This window comes from Chionomys nivalis, chromosome 11 (genome assembly GCF_950005125.1).
Source record: "Chionomys nivalis chromosome 11, mChiNiv1.1, whole genome shotgun sequence".
NCBI lineage: Eukaryota > Metazoa > Chordata > Mammalia > Rodentia > Cricetidae > Chionomys > Chionomys nivalis.
Genome location: NC_080096.1, coordinates 48,062,371 through 48,085,639, shown reverse-complemented (window position 1 = coordinate 48,085,639; position 23,269 = coordinate 48,062,371). Strand labels below are relative to the sequence as shown.

General features: G+C 36.7%; 2 protein-coding genes across 8 annotated transcripts in view; one reads left to right on the top strand and one right to left on the bottom strand.

Moving 5' to 3' along the window:
- The window catches only part of Dock7 (dedicator of cytokinesis 7), a 175,761-nt gene that overhangs the window by 93,760 nt on the left and 58,732 nt on the right, over positions 1-23,269 (bottom strand). The gene's annotated exons all lie outside the window — the stretch shown is intronic.
- Angptl3 (angiopoietin like 3) lies at positions 10,816-18,236 on the top strand. Its single transcript, XM_057783487.1, has 7 exons — positions 10,816-11,310; positions 11,902-12,012; positions 13,170-13,284; positions 14,219-14,332; positions 14,591-14,686; positions 17,431-17,697; positions 18,052-18,236. The coding sequence occupies exons 1-7, from the start codon at positions 10,816-10,818 to the stop codon at positions 18,234-18,236; spliced, it is 1,383 nt and encodes a 460-aa protein (XP_057639470.1).

Here is a 23,269-nt window from a genome sequence, read left to right as displayed (position 1 = left end):
CAAGAATAATTAAAATGTACTATAAAAATATAAACTCTCCATCACAATGTTAAGCATCCCAAATAAAACAAAAGTTTGAAAATTCCCAAGTCTGAACATTTTGAAAAGAAATTTTATTCCCTCTGAGAACCTCTAAATTTTTTTAATTTACTTTTATTTTGTTGAGATAGAATCTTACTATGTATCCCTGGCTGGCTTGGAACTCCCTATGTAGAGCAAGCTGACCTCAAACACACAGAAATCTATCTGCCTCTGTCTCTGTTTCAAGTGTGGAGTGCCATACCTGTTTTTTTTTTTCAAGTGAAACTTTCTAAGTGTTATATCACAATTCTAATGGTTGAATGTATATGTGTTCTTTAATATACTAAACAATACATTATTTCAAATATTGCATAAATTTACTCCACACACAATGTGTATATATCATAAATGAATTCCATTCTTAGATTTGGGTTCCAGGCCCCAGGATATTTCATACTCAAATAACTACTCAAATAATTAAAGAATTTCAAAATATCGAGCGGTTGTAGTTTCAAGCATTTTGGTGAAAGGATATTAAATCTATGATGGACTAATTAATTAAATCATGATAACAAAAACATGAAGGGATACTATGGGATCACTTGACAATGTGTACCAGTATTTACTGATATGGAAAGTGATACCCAAAAGTATGATGGATGAAGGAACAAGTGGGACAAAGATACTAGACTGGAGGGTATAGTGGCATTATCATGTTTATGAAAAATTCAGTGTAGTAACTTATGTTGTGAAATGACAGGGAAGGGAAAGGCAAAAAAGGGAGATAAAATTGTATTTCTAAATTACTAATATTGGTGGTCTTAGTTCTATCTATCTATCTATCTATCTATCTATCTATCTATCTATCTATCTATGACATTTTTCAGACAAGGTTCCTCTGTGCAGCCCTGGCTAACCTGGAGGTAGCTCTGTAAAGTAGGCTGACCTAGAACTCACAGGAACTTCTGCCTCGCAAGTACTAGGATTAAAGGTGTGCGTCATATCTTTCTACTTCAAACTTTTTTCCTTAGTGAAAAACAATAAAACTTTCAATGATAAAGGATAGGAATGACTTTGACAAAAAGCATCCATGAATATTAGTGAAATAGAGAACAGTACTCAAAATATGACAAGTATATAGCTGTTAATTAACAAAAATGAGAAATCAAAGATGAGTACAACTAGTTAACTATAATATTTATTGATTGCCCCATAAACATTATATAAAATGTTAAGCAATGGGAAGTCATAGTAAGATTTGAACTGATGACTGCGATGGTTCAACAGGGAAACACACTTGCCGTCAAGCCTGGTGGCTTCAGGTAGGAGTATTGACTACTGCCAGTTGTCCTCTAACCCACAGCATGCAGTGGCGTGTGCGCGCGCGCACACACACACACACACACGTTGGAGATTGTGGACCACCAGATCCTGAATTTATTGTAAGCAGCCTGCAGCTGCTCTGAGCACCAGACCCTAATGGCAGGGAAGTGGGTTCTGATGAGTCTTCAGCTGAAAGATCCCGAGAGCGGGGGCGTGGCCAGAGCTCTATATAAGCTGCCCCTGAGCACAACAAAGTGGGCATTCTTGGCACTCTTGTATCAGGGGTGACCAGTGTCCCGTGTCTCTGTCTGTGTGTGCGTGTGTTTTTAAGTCTCCAGGCCAGTTCCCGGCTCCTATAGTGCAAGAGTGCAGGAGCCACACACACACACAAGTACAAATTTTTTTTGGATGAATTTTAAAAATGTAAAGGGCCAATGAGATGTCTCCATGGGTAACAAGTTTCTTGGACAAGCCTGACAGCCTAAATTGAATCCTAGAGCCCACAAAGGCACAGGATGAGACATGACTCCACAGAACTGTTCCCTAACCTTCACAGGTGTGCTCCCCAGCCTGCCCCCACACTAATGATATGTGCTTTAAAATATAGGTAATATTTAAAAGCCATTTTCTAGTCATGGGGACCATGTAGTTTAGTGGGACAGAAATGCCTGTAAACAGATGAAAATAGTGAGAGAGATGCAGAAGCTATAGAAGACAATTGTTTAGCTATGGACTTTCTTTTCTTCATTCTTTTCATTTAATTAGTTTTAAGAAAGGGTCTTATGTAGCCCAAATATTCATTCATTCATTCACTCATTCAGTTAGGTAGACAGGTGAGGAGGTAGTTATTTTTGAGAAAGGGTCCCATGTAGCCCACACTGCCTTGACCTTACTATAGACTAAGATGGATTTCCAGCCTCTTGTTATTTCTTATGACAAGATAATCCAGGTTCTTCCACATTTTCTTCACCAACCAAGAATCAAGCATTTCTCCAATGTGTTTTGGTTATTTTGAATAAAAACCTTTTTTCCAAATTGTAGTTTGAACACTAGTGAGTTTTCAAATTACAGTTTGAACATTCAGTGGAGAGTTAACCCTTACTTGTAGTTCATTTAAATATAAAAAGAATAGTGCTTCAACATGAAAAACATCTGCTGTCTCTGTCTCCAAAGTTCTGGGAATAAAGGCATGCACCACTAAACCTGACAATATTGATGTTTTCAATCCAAATTAGGACTACAGTTCAATTGTTTAATCTTTTCTACAGAACATCTATATATCATTTTTCCCATGCTAGGAACCATTCTTAAAGACACTGACTACGGAAGAATTAGAATATATCACTTAATCCAAGAATTTAAGTGACAAACTCCTCAGGAGGTGGAGGCAGAGTGATCATGATTACAAGGCTAACTCAATCCACATAGAAAGTTTGAGTCTTGAAGGGGCTATATCCGAGATCCTGGAAGGAAAAAGAGGAGAGGGAAAGGAGAAGGGGAGAGAAACCTCAACATTTATTCACTGGTTCTTCTGCAAGGGTGGCATTTGAAGAGCTCCACAGAAGAGGACAAGCCTGCAAGAACACTAAAAACTCTCACAGTGAAGTCGATGGGAAATGACAAGGAAATTAAACAAAGACAAAGGGGGATAAAATAATAGCATCAAATGCTAGAAAGTTCTCAGGCACACTGAGTCTGTACTCCTCCAGAACATTTCAAACTAGCAAGGATATGGCAGACAAAGGAAAAGTGTTCACTAGCCATTTAGAGGGGGAAAAAGACAAATATTTTACTTTACATAAAAAAATCAATCTTAGACTAATAAAAGGATTCCATTAACAAAACTATAAGAATATAAGAAAAACTTTTTAAAAAGACTAGTGAGAGAAGGAATTTCTTAGCATAAATTACAAAAAATCATAAAAGGCATACATTTTTTAACTTCTCACAGAAAGTAATACCATAAAAACAGGTGGAGAAAAAAATGACAAACAGAAGAAACACTATTTGTTACATATATGACAGAGTACTCCTAAAATCACCCAGAAACAAACCATGTAAAAACGCACATGTGCAGGTAATTCCCAAAGACAGGAACATAGATGCTAAAACAAACTAGATGTTGTTGGGGAATCTTATTTTAAGGTGTGTGACTTTTGTTTATGTTTAACTCTGTGAAACTGTGATTGTTTTGCCTGTCTAAAACACCTGATGGTCCTAATAAAGAGCTGAACGGCAAATAGCAAGGCAGGAGCAAGGATAGACGGGGCTGGCAGGCAGAGTATAAATAGAAGTATACTAGAGATTATAAATAGAAGTGAGAGGAAGGACGAGAGAACAAGGGGAGGAGGATGTCAGGGACCAGTCACCCAGCCAGTCACGGAGTAAGAAGGAAAGTAAGATACACAGAAGGAAGAAAGACAAGAGCCCAGAGGGAAAAGGTAGATGGATTAATTTAAGAAAAGCCAGCAAGAAATAAGCCACACCAAGGCCAGGCGAGTATAAGAAAGAATAAGCCTCCATGTGTGATTTATTTGGGAGCTGGGTGGTGCTCCACCACGCACGCACACACACAAAAGAGCCAAAAAGCCAAGAAAGAGTAAGAGCAACAAGATGTATATATGCCCATTAGATTGAGCAAAACTGTCTTTTTCATGGAAAGTATACTGATACGTATGTAAACAGAATCTCAGGAAAGCAATCATAACTTACAAGTCTGTGCCTACAAAATATATTCCCCATAAATACAGAATATAGTTTCTATGTAAACTGTTTATAAAGCAGAAAATATCTGTGGATCACTAACAGGAATGATTAAACTAAGGTGTCTATAAATAGGAGCCAACATAAATAAAATATTGTTGAGTCTTTAAAAAGGACATGGAGATTTCACACTTTTAATCTCAATACTTTGGAGGCTGAGGCAGGAGGATTGGGAGCTCAAGATCAGCCTAGAACATATAACAAGATTGCCTCAATAGAAAAGAAAACAAAAGCTACAAGCAACCTATCATATTAAATCTAAAATTATTTCTACATAAATAAATTCTGAAAGAAAACGATCATGGGCCACTATAAGTGTATGTGACATGAACTGCATGTTCTGATTTGTTAGAATATATATATTTAGCTAGTTATTCAAAAAATCTGGTATAGTCGGTAATAATAGAGCAGTCAAATTCTTTATTTTTATAGGTTTTAAAATACCCAAGTTTGCAAAAAAATAAAATCCAACAAACTATGCAGCATGAGTTCATGAGCATGCATAGACACACACAAACACACACAGTTTTTGCTCAGGATTTGAGCACTTACTTACCTTGAATATGTGAGGCCCTGAATTTAACTGTAAAAACATTGCCTCAAACTCTGGTTCATAATATGATAGCTTCATTTGCTGATTTTCAGCTTCCTGGGCTAGCAAAATGCTATACAACACTCTCCTGGTGCTAAGCAGTGCTAGTAAACTGAGGCCCTTACTCAGACACGGGGTAACTATAATACAGAGGTGCTGTGCTAAGATGGTTCAGCAGGTTAGCTGTGCTAGATGCATTTTCTACTTACAGAATTCTCAGGGAGGAACCTGGCCATAAGTCAAAGAGCATGTCTACATATGTAGCCCACTTTGTATTTCTTTAAAAACAGAGTGTTATTTGTCCTGTCTAGTCTAGAAATTTCTATATAAACAAACATGAATGATTGTGATCCCCAGTCTCCACCTCCCAAGTGTTACTCTACAGGAAAGCACAGCCAAATGAACTCTGTCCCAAACCTCTAACCTTACATTGATGTGGGATTCCTCTCTGTATACTTTGAATAAGCTTTATTACCAATGGTTAATAAAGAAGCTACTTCGGCCAATCGCTTAAGAGAGTAAAGCTAGGTAGGAAATCAGAACAGAGATATAGAGAATGTAGGTGGAGTCAAGGAGATGCCATGTAGCTGCCAAAGGAGAAAGACAGCCAGAACCTTTACCCATAAGTCAAAAACACATGCTGATAACGCAAACTAATAGGAAAGGGTTAAGAAATAAGAGCTAGCTAGAAATACACCTGAGTCATCAGCCAAACAATGTTGTAATTAATACAGTTCCTATGTGATTATTCAGGTCTGGGCAGCCAGGAAACGAACGAACAGTCTCCAATGACAAAATGGTGTCCACCATCTGGGGCATGGATACACCTAAGACCTAAAAAAGCTGGAAAAAAGTGGGGAGCTTCTAGACCCACAAAAAACAGAGTCAACTGTAGCTTCTTGGTATCAGCATTTTTTTCAGATAGACTCTGTTTGTGGGCAGTGAGCAGAGGCAGGGCTCCTTTAAGAGAAGGCTTCCTGACTCAGCATTAGCAGCAAAAACCATGTGGCTTCCTTAAAAGAAGGTTTCCTGGTTCTCACTGGTAGCATGAACTCTGGCTCTTTCAGGAGGTCCTACACTTAAATAGGGTTTGTGAGCAATGTGCTACTAGCTGCTTAATGGCGACATAGACCCACTGTATCCCTGAAGCTGGGGCAGTGTGCATGGCTAGCAGAGGCAGTGAACATAGCTCTGCCATGTTGGGTAGAGCCAATAGGCAGAGCCATAGAGTTGGTCCTAGATATGTCTGCATAGCATTTAGGTAAAAAACAAAAAAGAAGGAGCTCCTGATCATAAAATGATAACAGATACATAGTAAAGACAGATTCAGGCAAAAATAAACCTCTAAACTGGTAACAGTATGTTTAAAAATGTACATAGACTTGAGAAAGAGGAAAGGGAGTACAGATAGTTATAAAAAGACAGTCATAGATTAAAGGAGTAAAGATAATAAAATAAATATTAAAAAGTAGCCGGGCGGTGGTGGCGCACGCCTTTAATCCCAAAAGTAATAGAGTAGAAAAATAAGCCATGTAAAGATGAAAATACACAAAGAATCTGGATTGTGTATATTATTGTGTTTTCTTTAAATTTTTAACTGTTAATGAGCTAAGTACAGAGAGACATTTCATTGTACAGGCTGCTAAACTAAACCAACATATATATATATTTTAAATGTATCTTGACTTCAAAATTTGAGTCTAAGGATATGTTACTTTGGAAAAAAGGTTCTGCTTTTGTTTCCACAGAGGATAAGAACCTATGGATTCCAACCAGGCTAATGTGGTTTGATAAAATAAGACACCCCCCCATGAAAGACCTCCTTAGTTTTCTGATAGTTTTCCTAAGTTACGATAAAAGATAAATAAGATGAAACTTTAGACTCACAAAGATAATATAGATAATAGTATATTTTCTTTAATTTTGCTAGATATGAACAGACTAAATATTGTAACTGTAATTTTTCCTTGATACCTGTTTTGTTATATGTAAGTTTACTATGTTAAAGTTAAAGCCTTCCTTTTCATTTAGACAGAAAAGGGGAGATGATATGGGATTCCCCTCTGTATTCTGTGAATATGTTTTATTACCATTGGTTAATAAAGAAGCTGTTTTGGCCAATGGCTTAGCAGAGTAAAGCCAGGCAGGAAATCAGAACACAGATATATAGAGAGAGTAGGTTGAGTCAAGGAGATGCCATATAGCCAAAGGAGAAAGACGCCTAGAACCTTTACTGGTAAGTCACTGTCACATGGCAATACACAAGTTAACAGAAATGAGTTAACTTAAGATGTAAGACCTTGCTAGAAATACACCTGAGTCATCGATCAAACAGTGTTGTAAATTAATATAGTTTCTGTGTGATTATTTGGGTCTGGGCGGCTGGGAAATCAATGAGTAGTCTCTGCTTATATTATGTCTCTATTAAACATCTATTTAATTGGTACTGTTGTTCTGATCAGAGAAAGGGGGAGTGAACATCTTATCTAACATTGTTCTTTTCTTCAGTTCACATTTCTATTTATCCATTTATATTTTTTCTCAGATAGATATTTTTAAGCATTTCTAACAAACATATTACATTAGACTTCCATTTATCTACAAGGTAAGCATTCCAAAATCCAGGGGATCCAAAACCCTTTTCAGACCACTGCACACATGTAATATGTGCACGTGCACACACACACACACAAGCAAAACATTAATAGACAAAAAAGGTTTTCTTAACTAGGCAAAATATTTTGTTTCTAATTTGAAATTCATTTTATCTTAATTCTTCATAAGCTGGGAAAGCAAGTGGTCTCTATGGTTCATGGAACATAAGCATGCTAAGGCTGGTCAGTGTCCTAGAATTCTATGTGGCTAGGAAATTTTGTATTTCCTAGAAATAGATTCTGAAATACTGAGTTTGCTTAACAGTGTTTTATTTGTTTGACTTAAGTTTTTGTTTTTCTAAATGACTGGATATATTTGACCAGGGTTCTATTTAAAGGGCTCCCTTCTGGGGACTGGAATGATGGCTCAGTGATTAAGAGCGCTGGCTGCTCCTTCAAATGATCTGGGTTTGATTCCTAGCACTCACGTGGCAGCTTATAACAGTCTACAATTCAGTCCTAGGGGATCTGATGAGCATCTGCAGACACACATGCAGACAAACTACTCTCGAGCATAAAATAAAATATTTTCTTTCAAAAGGGGGCTCCTCTTCATAATACCTTTTTTATTATGCAATAATAAATAAGCTGCAATAGCAAAGCAGTCTGCATCTGCTACATACAAGTTTACACTTCGATATATATAAAAATCTTTTACCCATCCCATAAATATTTATTGTTCCTATAAGGCATAAGACATTGTACAAAGGAGGTATGATATAAATTAATAATCACCTAGCAAAAAAAAAAAAAAGAAAACGGTTTATAGTGTAACAAAGTAGAGAGATTGGCTCATCATGCACCTTAACTAGGTGGTTGTAATTCTGGGGTCAATAGTTTTAAACCACAAAGGCTGACAGCTTAGTCAAGAAAAGTTTCGAAATATGCCCTGTATGACCAAGGATCACTACCTTTTACCATGAAAGGAGAAAATGTGACTATTCAATCTAGTTCAACATACACTTTAATAATTCATGACACGCATCAGTGCACAGGACATTCAACTAATTAGCTTCCATATTTATTAGTAGAATTGTATGGACATGTCTGTTTATTATTTACTTCCACCAAAAGTATTTACAAAACTCTGTAATACATACTTAAATAAAGATACACACAGGCTGGGCTGAGGAAATTGCTCAGAGGGAGAGTGCTCAACTTGTATGCTAAGGTCCTAGGTTTTCGAGGCCCACCACCACCCACATATACGTTCTAAAAAGAAAAGAGAAAGTATGCACATACGCACGATAATCAAAGGAGATATTTCCTTGCCAAGATTCAAGAGAACAAACCTCCTCAGCCTAGATATCAGCAAAATTCCCATGTCTGCATAATCACACATCAGTTCTAACCAATAAACACTGAGCTATAACCACATCGTTTCTAATGACAAGGAATAGCTGATATACGATATTTAGTGCCTACTACACAGCAAGTAGATGCCCGTGATTTAACTAACTTTAATTTTTTCACAGCCCTAAATGAAGTATTATCTCCACTTGACAAAAGAGGAAACAAAGAAAGCAAATAACGTGACCAATGGCGGAAAAGCTGAAGAGCAGCAGTCTCGGAATTCCACTTGGGGAGCTGTGCTCCAGAGTCATGTTCACAACCTCCATGTTAACCATGTCTCTAAAGAAACCACCAGACTCAAACCCTTGATACTTAGTCACTCAACAAAAAAAACTCTATTTTATGCCAGGAATGGATATTTCTATGAATTAAATTTTAGAAATGGTACAGTTTGTAAAATTTTGTCTGACAACTTAATTTACAAATCTTTATATTACATAAGCATGAAGGTTGGAAAGACGGTTCATTAGAGCAGAGCACTGGCCGCCCTTGCAGAGGACCCACATGGTGGCTCTCAGCCATCTGTGACTCCAGTTTGAGAGACTCCAACATCATCTTACATCAACAGTGGTACACAGGAATGAACAAAGGCAAAACAACTATACACATAAAATGTTTTAAACATTTTTTAAGTTATAGATATGATCCTGATGTGTGATGGTAAATGCCCATAATCTCAGCACTAAAGCAGAAGAATCACCACAAATCTGAGGTTAGCCTGGGCTACAAAACAAAACATAGCTACAGATTACAAAGTACAATCATCCCAACAAATGAGGAAACTGCTGCATGGGGAAATTAAATAATCTGTTTAAGGCCAAAACACTACCTTTTAGAACCAGACAACAATGAGACTCCAGAACTCACACTCAATAATTTTACCACGTCAGCTTTCCCAAATGTTTTCTATTAATACTAAGGGTGATAATAGTGGTTAATGTAACAACTACCTATAGCTTAAGTGCTTACTATTTTTCCTTTTAACATCAACTGGAGACACTGGAACATTTACTCTTTAATATACTTTTAATCTTTAATGTTGTTAAATTTATAGTAACAAAACTGTTACTAAGATCACAAACTTCAGAAAAATATATATTGGGCAAATCTTCTCTGCCACCGGAGGCATTAAGATTAATTCTAGCTTACATTCAGATGATTACAGGTCTACTGCTACCTCACATGGAATAGAAACTATGACATAGAGACATGAAAACAACAGAAATGGAGAGAAATGTCGTCACTGACATGATGTTGGGAATTTTGGGATGACATACAAGAATGGTTAAGACATTTGGGGAGTAAAGACATTAACCAGTAGCTATCGTGACAAAACAGAGATATATAGTTACATGTTGGCGGACACGAAATATAAGCTACAGCAACGACAACCATAGCGCTGCCACAGGACTGGGAAAGGTTTCAAAAAAGGCTTTTAGGGAATGGTGGCTGTTTCCAGAATAAACAAACGAGAACTAGGGGTACATAGAGTTAATTCTCCTCAATTTTAATGACAACTTATCCATCAAAAGTTAAGGTTTATTTGTAAATCTCCTATAGAAAAAGAAATACTAAAATAAACTTTTAAAAAGTAGGTTGATAGCCGGGCGGTGGTGGCGCACGCCTTTAATCCCAGCACTCGGGAGGCAGAGGCAGGCGGATCTCTGTGAGTTCGAGACCAGCCTGGTCTACAAGAGCTAGTTCCAGGACAGGCTCCAAAACCACAGAGAAACCCTGTCTTGAAAAAAACCAAAAAAAAAAAATAATAATAATAATAGTAATAATAAAATTTAAAAAAAAAAACGACTAAAAAGTAGGTTGATACCTTAGTACTGAAAATACAATTCCTAATATGGCAAATTTAACTAAATACCAATTTTTAAAATTACCTCCTGCTAGTTGCTCATTTCCTTGATTTCATTGCCATTGATCTAACTCAATATGGGGAGGGTTACATTCGTGCAAGTCAGCACAGCTTAATGGTTAACCACATTTAGCTGCCAGCTATGTGCACGCTGCAAACAGCCGTGTATATAAAGTCAAGAGTTCAGCTCTCCTTACAGGAGGAAGTAGGTCCAAATTGCTTAAAATTAAATAATTAGGACAAAAATGCACACAATTAAAATATTTCTTTTTATTGTTCCTCTAGTAATTTCGTCCAGAATTGATACAGACAATTCATCATTTGATTCTGTATCTTCAGAGCCAAAATCAAGATTTGCTATGTTAGATGATGTCAAAATTTTAGCCAATGGCCTCCTTCAGCTGGGACATGGACTTAAAGATTTCGTCCATAAGACTAAGGGACAAATTAACGACATATTTCAGAAACTCAACATATTTGATCAATCTTTTTATGACCTATCACTTCAAACCAACGAAATCAGAGAAGAGGAAAAGGAACTAAGAAGAACTACATCCAAACTACGAGTCAGAAATGAGGAGGTGAAGAATATGTCACTTGAACTCAACTCCAAACTTGAAAACCTACTAGAAGAGAAAACCGCACTTCAACAAAAAGTCAGTGCTTTGGAGGAGCAGCTAATGAACTTAATTCAAAGCCAACCTGGGACTCAGGAGCACCCAGAAGTGACGTCGCTTAAAGTAAGTAGAACTCATAAACTATTTTCCATGTGGATTTTTAAAAATACATCTTAAAGAAATACTATTTTAAATCTTCTGCCATGTTAGTAAACTGCTTAATACTTTCCAGAAAGAAATTTTACTAGGAAATAAAATTCCCCTCTGTAACTTCAATTCAGTTTTGCTTGCCTAATATTATATTTGAAAATAGCTAAAATATATATTTCATATGATGATTAAATATCAGTTGAGCAATAAAGTTTATAATGTTCAATTATTATGTTACTGCTAATTACTAGAGGTAAAAAAAATTTTAAAAATTAAATTTAATACTATTCTTCCATAAACAAAAATAGATTAATACTGCAAATGGTATGTTTTAATTCCTTTGAAACATTGTTTCTTTTAGTTTAAATAAAACTCAGAAAATTTTGGAAATGATAATTTTTAATATAGTAACAAAAGTATATATTATTTGAAAAAACACAGGACAATGATAGCCAATGTTCACTTTTCTAACCCACTACCAGTTTAAAATTAGATAACTGTTAAAAATGAATAAAAACTTAAAAAGACAGAGAAAATTTTAAACAAACTACAATCTGTGTGCAGAGTTTTGTAGAACAGCAAGATAACAGCATCAAAGACCTCCTCCAGACTGTGGAAGAGCAATATAAACAATTAAGTCAACAGCACAGCCAGATAAAAGAAATAGAAAAGCAGGTAAGTCAGCCTACTGCTCTGTTCGATCTGCTGCACTGGCTGATGTAAACACGGGCTGTTAAGACAGCCCTCCACAGCTAATCATCTGCTTGCAAACTTTCTGTGCAACTGGCAACTAACCTGTCTTGCGGTTTCCTTACATGTCCTACAAAGCAAACAGCAGAGCCCATCATAAAAACTTTAAGGAAAAAGGATTTATAACTGCGTGCATTAAAGTGATCCGATTGGATTTTAAAGCAGGTCCTGAACCTGTTCTGCACAAAACCCCCACAATAGCTTCCTGTCTTACTCATCACTGCCCTGAGAACCTGGTCATCTCACTGCCTCTCTCACTGGCTTCCTCGCTGTTCCTGAAGCACATGAAACACACTGCCCCAGGGCCTCCGTCTAAAATGCTCTTTTTTTCAGGTATCTGCACTTCTCAGATTCTTTCATCAAATACAAAATGTTCAGTAAAGCTGTCAAGGCATTTAATCAAAAATAAAAGTTCTCCCCAAAAGGCACTAATCCAATTATTCCTCAACAGCTTTATATTTAGCATAAATATAAAGTTATTTCTTGCCTATCCCTGAATTAAACTGGAAGATCTATGAACCTGGGATTCTTTTCCTATTACTTTATTTACTAAAACCCTTCACATAAAATACTGTACAAACACAGAGTAGGCATTCAACATTTGAACTGACCATGGCAATATCATATTTGGCACACAAAAGTTAATAAAGTTGGCCAAGAATGTGATCCATACTGTTGGAAAGAGAACATACTCAAATATTTTAACCAAAGCATATAGCCTTACCGGTTCTTTTCCTTTTAATCAATGTCTCGTTTTGTTTGTTTCATTCTCTTAATTTTGTTACTTATTAAATAATATGTTTGATTAAATGTCTCAAGAACAGAATGCCTATACATTCTGAAAAGCACTGTTTATGCCTCTTTGCTCCCTTGTAGAGTTGGGGTCAGACCTTTATGCACAGGCTCAGCAGGCACCCTGCCATTGAGCTCTATTTCCAGCCCAGTTTATTGTTCTTATCATAGAAAACATTATAAACTCAAAGACAACGTGTACATAATTGTACTTTTTAGTATCCTTACCCAGAATTCCTTAATTATATATTCAATAGCATTTTAAAAGTAGATTTATATTCTTTTATCAGCTCAGAAAGACTGGTATTCAAGAACCCACAGAAAATTCCCTTTCTTCTAAATCAAGAGCACCAAGAACTACTCCCCCTCTTCAACCGAATGAAACAAAAAATATAGAACAAGATGGTAAGATAATCTGGTGGGGTTCATCTACATAATTCCCTATTTTTAGGACTTGATCTAAACTAAAAAAGTAAAAAGACATATATATATATATGTATATATATATATATATATATATATATATATATATATATCAAATACCATCACCAAATGTCAACTTAATTAGATCCTGGTTTTTTAGTTTCTTTTTTTTTTTTAACATTTTAACACTATATAGGGTATTAAGATATGAAGCTGATATAAAAACATGGACTAATTATTAATTTCATAGATAGAAAATGATACTGCAGGTGTAGAAAAAGAATAAGCTCATGTTTATAAGAGACTTAGAAGCCTATGCAAGGGGCCTAAGGTCATTATTTAAAAATTACTTTCAAAAGCAACAAAATACAGTCATGTATATAAAGAAAAAATACACTTCTAAAAACTGATGAAGATTATGAAATTCTTCTCTTCAAAAATTCTGCTTTCTTTTCTGCTTAAAATCTTTTACAGATATAACAAAAGTTCGGGGGAACAAAATCTCTTATTTCCAGCCAGACTTCAACAAAACTATATATTCCCAACAATTATCCTTGTTTATGTAATTCACATAGGAAATATACCTGTTAGCTCTCTTCCTGTATGTTCACTGCTTTTACACATCTGTAGATTCTAGTTATGAACCAAACCCTGTACTGAACTTCCTCTACTTAATATTCTTACTATGCCTAACAAATTAGTAATGCCTTTTAAAATTCTCATTTTGTGGATTTTCTTTAAAATAAGTAAGTTGGAAATGTTATTTTAATGTTAGTTGGATAGTTTGCTGTCTAGCAAATATGCCTTAGCATAAACATTACTGAACAGTCACACCAATTCCATGAAACAGCAACTCCATCAAGCTCCAAAAATATTCTATTCCTAAACATTACATTATTATGTTTGTTAATTCTAGACCTTCCTGCTGACTGCTCTGCCATTTATAACAGAGGTGAACATACAAGTGGCGTGTATGCCATTAGAACACGCAACTCTCAAGTGTTTCGTGTGTACTGTGACACCCGATCAGGTAAAACCTGCCTAAGCAAAGAAAGGGCTAAAGTAAATTAAAGATATTCATTGCCTATTACCAAGTCTAAGCCTGTTATTAATCCACCGAATATGATTATTTCTGCAAATTTGGGACCATAATAAATAATAAAGTACATTACCTTAACTATATAATACCAAAGTAACAAATCACCTCACAAAGTCACCAATTAAAACCAAACTTAAAACCATTAACATTAATCTACTAAGAATAACTACATCCATTAACACCCTCCAGGTAGCCCATGGACATTAATTCAACACCGGAAAGATGGGTCACAAGACTTCAACAAAACGTGGGAGAACTACAAAAACGGTTTTGGAAGATTTGACGGTAAAGTGATTTCCTTGTATTATTCACTTTATCTGCTAATTTAACAATATGAACTGGATGTACTGATATAGGCCTGAGATCTTTATTAACACTATTAACATTATTCATTTATCTGCATATTTTACAATATTGACTGGATACAGGCCTGAGAGCTTTACATTATTAACATTATTCATTTATCGGCTAATTTACCAATATGAACTGGATGTACTGATACAGGCCTGAGATTTTAACCCTGGGGGCGGGGGACTGGAATGAAGCAGAGAATGGAAAGTTCAAGGCCAGTCTGGACCACACACTGAGATCCATTTTCGAAGAAAAAGAATATAAGTTAAGAAACAATTATAAAATGGACAGTGGAAATGTAACAATAAAATAACTAGTCTTCATAAAACTGATTGATAAATTTTACACATTAGCAAGTACAATTATTTTAATTGTACTTATCACTACTACATGTCTGCTCTTAAGTATGCTTGTTGAAATTTAATTCAATAGTTCATGATTATCATAATGGTTATTAGGGAAAAACATAAGTACCATGGGCTTTAGAGACCAGTGAGGCTATGAATGAGCTGCGAAGGCAGCACTATAGGACTCTTTCATTGATATTTAAGTACAAGTAACACGAGGCTAAAATGGGGCCGAGCACTGACTAGCACTACACTGGGACTGATCCCCGCAGCGTAAAGAAAGTAATAAAGTAAAAGTGAAACAGAGTTAGAGCGCACAGGGGAACTGTCAGAGATACAGTGTCTAGCTACTTAGATACTAATTTCAATTTTAATTATTCAAGTATTATAAATACATACTACGGAGCTGTGGTTCTCTGTGATATAGTTAATGTAGAATATTCTACTTTGATCACAAAACTAAACTATAAAAATAACCAAAAGAATATAAAATAAACAGATACTTAAAATCCCAAAAACACATTATGGACTTCTGTGAATGTGTAAGTATTCACTTATAGAGTGGAATGCATCTGCCATTACACCAAATTTTTAAGACTCAGTACTACTTGACTATTTTTAAAATTCTCTACTCACAATACTAGTTAAATCCCTAAAGAGAAGGTAAATTCAGTAATATTTTATAGTTCTAACTCTGAAGCACAATTAATAAAAACCTCTGAGACAGAAATTGGGGTTCAACCTGAAGGTCAGAAAAGCAAAACAGGCAGGCACTAGCTCTTAGCTCTACCTCAGGCTAAAATGGTGATCCTTCCTCTAGGAAACTTCAGAATGAGACTGTGACTAAGAATTCTCTCCTCCCATTTTATAATCCTCTCTAGTTCTGGGATTAAGGGTGTGCACCATTACTGACTGGTTTCTATGGCAAGCTAGTGTGGTTACTGGGATTAAAGATGTGTGTCATTGTGATTACTGGGATTAAAGGTGTGTGTCATTACTGCCTGGCCTGTAAGGCTGGCCAGTGTGGCTGTTTTACTTTTCTGATCTTTAGGCAAGCTTTATTTGTTAAAATACAAAGGAAATGCCACTGCATAACTCTTCTGAGATTGAGTTTAACACTAAAAGACTGACAGTTCAGAATGCTCACTGATTTCTCATCAGAAACTAATTCCATTTATAATCCTTAAGTGAAGTATCCTAACTCAGCAGCAATGATGTATTCATTTTTATCATTAATAATGGCTGTATAATGATATGCTTATATAACTGCTGCTTTTAATTCTGAATAAAAAGATTTAATTATAGAGAAAAACACTAATAACAAAACATTCAAATCTAACGTTTTTGTTAATTTGTGAGATTCTTTTTCTATTTTAAAGTAACTTTGCATTTGAGAAAAATTCTATCAGTATTATCCAAAACTGAATATATAAAAGCATTCTCTTGACTGAATGTAGGCATATTAACATCTGATATACATAAGGAGGTACAAATGAGATATTACTCTATCAATGACCAAATCTTAAAATACCTATAATAATGTAATACTGTCATATATAAAACATCTTGTGAAATACATTTTGAAGCAAAGTTGGGGTTTATCAAGATAAGATTTTAATATAGAGTAAAAAAAGTTAACAAGGGAGAAAAAGTCACACATAGCCAGCCAATGGACAGCCAATGGCTGTAGTTCAGTGGGAGAGTCTTCCCCAAGGTGCATGAAGTCAGAGTTAGTGCCCAAAACTCAAAGAAAGTAATAAATAAATAAATAAATAAATAATAATGAAAGGAAAGTTCAGGAACAGAGGGAAAGAGAAAGGGAGGGACGGGTGTATATATCCAGACACAGACATGAGTTTCACAAAAGTGTGCATTAATAAAAGTTTTAGAAAGGATTTGTTTTGGGTTTTTGAGATAGGGTCTCATGTAGCCCAGGATAGCCTTAAACAACTCTGTGTAGCTGAGGACTGAACAAATCTTTCTGTTTGACCTCCCAAGAGTTAATTAATATTACAAGCACACACCACAATATCAATAATATAAATGTTTTATAGGGCTTCAAAGTAACCAAGGAGTTAGGACTAAAACAACTCATTTACTTCAGGGAATTGAAAAGAATGTTAAAAATTGGCCAGGAAGCAAGATTGTACATACCTGTAATCACAGCACTGGAGGGGCTGAGGCAGGGAGATCTCAACTTTGAGGTCAATCTGGGCTAAACAGTGAGAGCTTGGCAAAGGCACACACAAAGACGAACGAGTCAGTCAGGACCTGATCTGTAGCTAACAATACACAGGTGTCGCTCCCCACACACACACCTTTTCTCTTTAGGAGAATTTTGGCTGGGCCTAGAGAAGATCTATGCCATAGTAAAACAGTCTAACTACATCTTACGACTTGAGCTCCAAGACTGGAAAGACAGCAAGCACTATGTCGAATATTCCCTGCGCCTGGGAAGTCATGAGACCAACTACACGCTACATCTGGCCGAGACTGCTGGCAATGTCCCCGAGGCACTCCCAGAACACAGAGATCTGATGTTTTCTACATGGGATCACAGAGCAAAGGGGCAGCTCTACTGTCCAGAAAGTTACTCAGGTATTTCATTAATACCAATACTGTTTTCTTCAAAGTATCCCCCTACAGTTTTAACTATTATCTATAATATCAATTTTTTTAAATACTAATCTTAAGTAAGTATTCTCTCCAAAAACAAAAATCTATTTTGGGTTGTAGTTCGAAGTGCTAATTCTGGTCCAGCTGGCAATTTTGCCTATAATACTCCTCAAACACTATTTTGATGGTGTGTGTGGGTTACAAAGATGAATATTGGAATACATGCACCTACCACAAAATATAGTCTATATGAAATAAAGATATAACCATGAAAAACATTAACAGCTACTAGACAAGAGGCATTATCCAATTAAATCACACATCTGTCTTCTTTAGGAGGCTGGTGGTGGTATGACGTATGTGGAGAAAACAACCTAAATGGTAAATACAACAAACCCAGAGCCAAATCCAAGCCAGACAGGAGAAGAGGGATCTACTGGAGGTCTCAAAACGGAAAATTACACTCTATCAAATCATCCAAAATGATGATTCAGCCCACCGATTTAGAAAGCTTTGAATGAAATAAGACAAATTAAAAGGCCAATAAATTAAATATTAAAGTCCTCCCAGATTACTGTAGTATAATAATCTGGTATTAAATCTTTAATGGAAAGCTTGAGAAATGAATTTACTATTAAGATCAGACACCATCACGCCAATTTAACACCATTTGTCTTTCTCAATCAAACCTCCTACAGTAATATCATTTGTTCATGTTTGTGATGTGGGAATCAATTTAAGATAGTGCAAGTCAGCTGGGAGTGGTGGTGCATGCCTTTAATCCTAGCACTCAGGAGGCAGAGGCAAGCAGATCTCTGAGTCTGAAGCCAGCGTGGCCAATAGTATGTGTTCCATTACAGCCAGGGCTACACAAGAAAACCTTGTCTCAAAAAATAAATAAATAAATAAACAAACAAACAAAAACATGGCTCCAAAATAAATCATAACTAATGGGTAAATTCTAATCATTCTTATATTTAAAATCTTAAATACTTCAACTTAAAAAAAAGTGCTGTTTTCATGTTAAACTTCAAAAAGTGATATTTTTACAGGTCTCAAATGCTATCTTACTAGTTTCAGAATTAAATTTGGTCAATTTAGAATACACATCTGTAATAGGAACTTATAAAATTATGCTTCATTTTGCTACAACATAGACTGGAGTAAATTTTTAAGGCTGTCACATAAAGCTGAGTGCAATGGTGGTTTTGCACCAGGCCCAATGTCTACCAACGCGGCAGGTCTGCATCATACTGACTTTCAGTGTCAAGAAGACAGTAACTTAGCGTATATTTAGCTTATCTACACTGTGAACATTTTATATACTTCAACAGTTAATACTATAAGAGTGATTTTAAGAGACATCTGTCAAAATGAAATAAGAATGAATGCCTTTGTAGCATTAAATGGAAGTTTAAGAAGAATTTAATATCCCTGGACATAATGTAGAGCCAACATTTTGTGTATTTTAAGTAGAATTAAAAATCATTACAGATTATCATATTTTAAAGCCTGATAGGAATGTATGTATGTTCAAAACATCTTAGACACTGACATTACAATATTGTTTCTAAAACAAAATGATTGTTTCTAAAAAGTAATTCAAACTTTAACTCCCCAAAGATCCTTGGATACAAGTATTTTCATCATAACATCCAGCACCTATAAGCGTTTGTTTCAAGTATTTTGCTCCATGGTTATAAGATCACCTGCTGCTCTTGCAGAAGACCTGAGTTTGGTTCCCAGCACCTACAGTGGGAGCTCATAAGCACTGAAACTCCAGCTTCAGGGGATTCAATGCCTTCTTTTCACCTCCACAGACACATGGACACAGATCATATACACATTCACATAAATAAAGATGTATCTTTTTTATTTATTTTTATTTTACGTGCATTGATGTTTTGGCTACATGTATGTCTGTGGAGGGTGTACAATCTCTTGGAGCTGGAGTTACAGACAGTTGTGAGCTGCCATATGGGAGCTGGGACTTGAACCCAGGTTCTCAGGAAGAGCAGCCAGAGCTCTTAACCACTGAGCCATTTCTTCAGCTCCAAGAACTGTATCTTAGAAAAACTTCCAAAAAAAAAAATTCTGAGTTAAACCAAGTCTTTAAATATAAGAAGCACGCCTTTAATCCCAGCACTCGGGAGGCAGAGGCAGGAGGATCTCTGTGAGTTCGAGGCCAGCCTGGTCTACAAGAGCTAGTTCCAGGACAGGCACCAAAACTACAGAGAAACCCTGTCTTGAAAATCAATCAATCAATCAATATAAGAAGTATCCAAGTTATACTGTGACTTGCCTCAATCAGTATCTAGCATGATAGCTTACGTTATACTATATCATACATATCTTTAAAATCACATGAGACATATATGGTCTGTATGAATCCTACATTAATATTTTTTCTACAGAAAAACACAAAAAAATTAAAGCAAGAAAAAGCCACAGTTTTCATAGTTACAATTCAACCTGCCAAAAACTTAGTTTGAGTTTTACAGCTGAATACTAAAATGGCTCCTTGGCAAAAAAACAAAACAAAACAGAAACCCTGGGGCACAAATGATTCAGGACACAGCACAGCAGGTGTTCCTTCTAGCTGCTTTCCTTCATTTTCTCACTCTCAGATGATGGGTTTCATTCTGTTCCCTTTAGAAGTACCAAAATGGTCTCCCCCCACCCGGCCCCCAGAATGCTCAGATTGAGAGATTCTTCTGGAGGAGAAAGGCTTCCTCTTTACATTTCCCAGAGCATTGGTCCTGTCTTACTTCTTTGCTTGGAGAAGATTTTAGCACTGACCCACGGTTGTGGAACCCAGGGGCACATTTCCAGCCAGCCCCTCTCCCTTTGCTCTCTCTAGCGCACACTACTGGTAGCAGTGGCCCTCCAGTCCGCTACACTCACCAGCCCTCCCTCGGGTCCACCTTCAGAAGTCCAGTCCTTCCTCTGACCCTCAAACCATCAAGGAGCAACACAAGCTTTCTTCTGGGGGAGCGAGGCCTGTGTGTAGAGGGAAAATATGCCTGTGTTCGTGTGTGTGGCAGCTGTCTACCCCATCACCCTCCCCCTTACTTGTTGAGACAACGGTCTGACACTGAACTGGAGCTAGCCAGTCAAACAGCTCCAGAAATCCACCTGTCTCTGGCGCCCAACACTGAGGTGCCAAGGGGCGCCTGCCATACCTGTATGTTACATAGTAGGTGATGGGAATTCAGACTCGGCACTCAGGGCTCTGTGATGGAAACTTCACTGACTGAGCCATCCCCCAGTCCCAAGACGGTATTTATAAATGTGACCCTCAAATATTCTGTCTGCACTCATGGACTCTATTTTCCATGGGAAAATTCCCCAATTCTACACACCCAACCCATAATCTCTGTTAGATCCCCTTCTCACACTGCTTACTAGCAACTTCTCCTCCGTCCTGCAGGTACATCGCAGTAGCCCAGCCCTTTGCAGTTCCTTTCAACTCCTCTCTAAACTTCATACCTCTCAACTTTTATAGCCATCGGCATCACTACCAGGCTATTAGTCTGGAACCTGGAGAAGGTCTGGATTTTTACTTAAATTGTAAGCACAGCCTCTCATATCCTATAACCTTCTTTTGAAATCTTTCTGATAAGATTTCTTCTCAAGGATTGCCTTTAGTCTGATCAACTCCTAGCCCACCAATTATCAATCATACTATAACAAATTTATAGCCGGGCGGTGGTGGCGCACGCCTTTAATCCCAGCACTCGGGAGGCAGAGGCAGGCGGATCTCTGTGAGTTCGAGACCAGCCTGGTCTACAAGAGCTAGTTCCAGGACAGGCTCCAAAGCCACAGAGAAACCCTGTCTCGAAAAACCAAAAAAAAAAAAAAAAAAAAAAACAAATTTATAATAACACATTGTGACTGTTTTGTTGAAGGCTATCTACTATAGAAATACAATATCAGTTAATAATTAAAAATATTCCTGTAATTTTCAAATTACAAGATAATGACATGTCACATTCTCTTAAAATTTTACTGGACTCTTACTTTAAAACATAGTATCTTAAGCCGGGCGATGGTGGCGCACGCCTTCAATCCCAGCACTCGGGAGGCAGAGGCAGGCAGATCTCTGTGAGTTCAAAACCAGCCTGGTCTACAAGAGCTAATTCCAGGACAGGCTCCAAAACCACAGGGAAACCCTGTCTTGAAAAACCAAAAAAAAAAAAAAAAAAAAAAAACAACCACACATAGTATCTTATTATATATGAATCATATCTCATACTCTATATATCTACCTCCATTTTCTCCAAAAATCTCCTAAGAAGTGATGCTCCTAAAAGATGCCATATTCAGGGCTGGAGAGATGGCTCAGTGGTTAAAAGCATTGCCTGCTCTTCCAAAGGTCCTGAGTTCAATTCCCAGCAACCACATGGTGGCTCACAACCATCTGTAAAGAGGTCTGGCGCCCTCTTCTGGCCTGCAGGCATACACACAGACAGAATATTGTATACATAATAAATAAATAAATATTAAGATGCCATATTCATTCTTGTGGGTCTCACAAAAACCCTATTGTCATACGGTTAAGGAACTGTTTTCCAATTAGAAGAGCAATTGCCTAAATAATGAATCCAAGGTCCCTAGCACCTGAGCCCGATCAGTGCTTGAGGCAGCCTAGCTGGCCTCAACCATGCCACCCATCTTTCTCCGCCTCCTAAGGTCTCAGATTGTACGTATGCACCACCATGCCTGGCTCCTCTTTAACAACTTTACCCCAGCACAATTCTGCTCTTTTGAAATCAAACTTTATATACTTAAAACATCCTATTAGCCAGGTGGTGGTGATGCACGCCTTTAATCCCAGTACTTGGTAGGCAGAGGCAAGAGATCTCTGTGAGTTCAAGGCCAGTCTGGTCTACAAAGAGAGTTCCAGGACAGTAAGGATGTTACATAGAGAAACCCTGTCTCAAAAAAACCTAACCAAACAAAAACAAAAAAACCATAAAACATCCTATTAGTATTCCCCTAGTTAATCCCATCTGTCTACAATTCCTCCTCTTTCCGACTGGATTGGACATATTTCTATTCTGAGGTGCCGGTAATCTTCCTTCTTCCATAACTCTAGTAAACAGTCACTCGGTCTTCCTTGTGCAGCACTTGTGTCTATTGCCCTCAAATGGCAGCATTACATAGACAGAAAAGTAACCTAGAAGATTAAAGTAAAAATTGAAAAGCAGTAATTAAAAGGCTAAGAACATCAAACATTCTTCTACCTGATCTTAGTGAATTACTGTTAAATCTCACATCAAAAGCTTACTCTTAACCAGTATGAGAGCTGGCATACACATTTCTCATTCATTGTCACCTGTTACTGTATGATCTATTTACATATTTTCTCATATTACAACAGCATGTTTTCATACTGACATCTTTCTAGTAGCACAACTCATGGCAGTTAGCTTACTCATACACTAGTAGAGATGTATTAACTAGCCAATATTTTTTGAATTCCTATTTTATACAACTTATTCCAAATTTGTATTCTTATACATACTGCCTTCTGTACAGAATAACAGTATCA

What these genes read in the sequence shown, in the direction of transcription:
- Angptl3 (XM_057783487.1), top strand. Translation starts at nt 10,816, where the DNA reads ATGCACACAATTAAAATATTTCTTTTTATTGTTCCTCTAGTAATTTCG. An exon ending in CAGAAGTGACGTCGCTTAAA is followed by an intron (nt 11,311 to 11,901) that starts GTAAGTAGAACT and finishes ATCTGTGTGCAG; the next exon opens with AGTTTTGTAGAACAGCAAGA. An exon ending in GTACTGTGACACCCGATCAG is followed by an intron (nt 14,333 to 14,590) that starts GTAAAACCTGCC and finishes AACACCCTCCAG; the next exon opens with GTAGCCCATGGACATTAATT.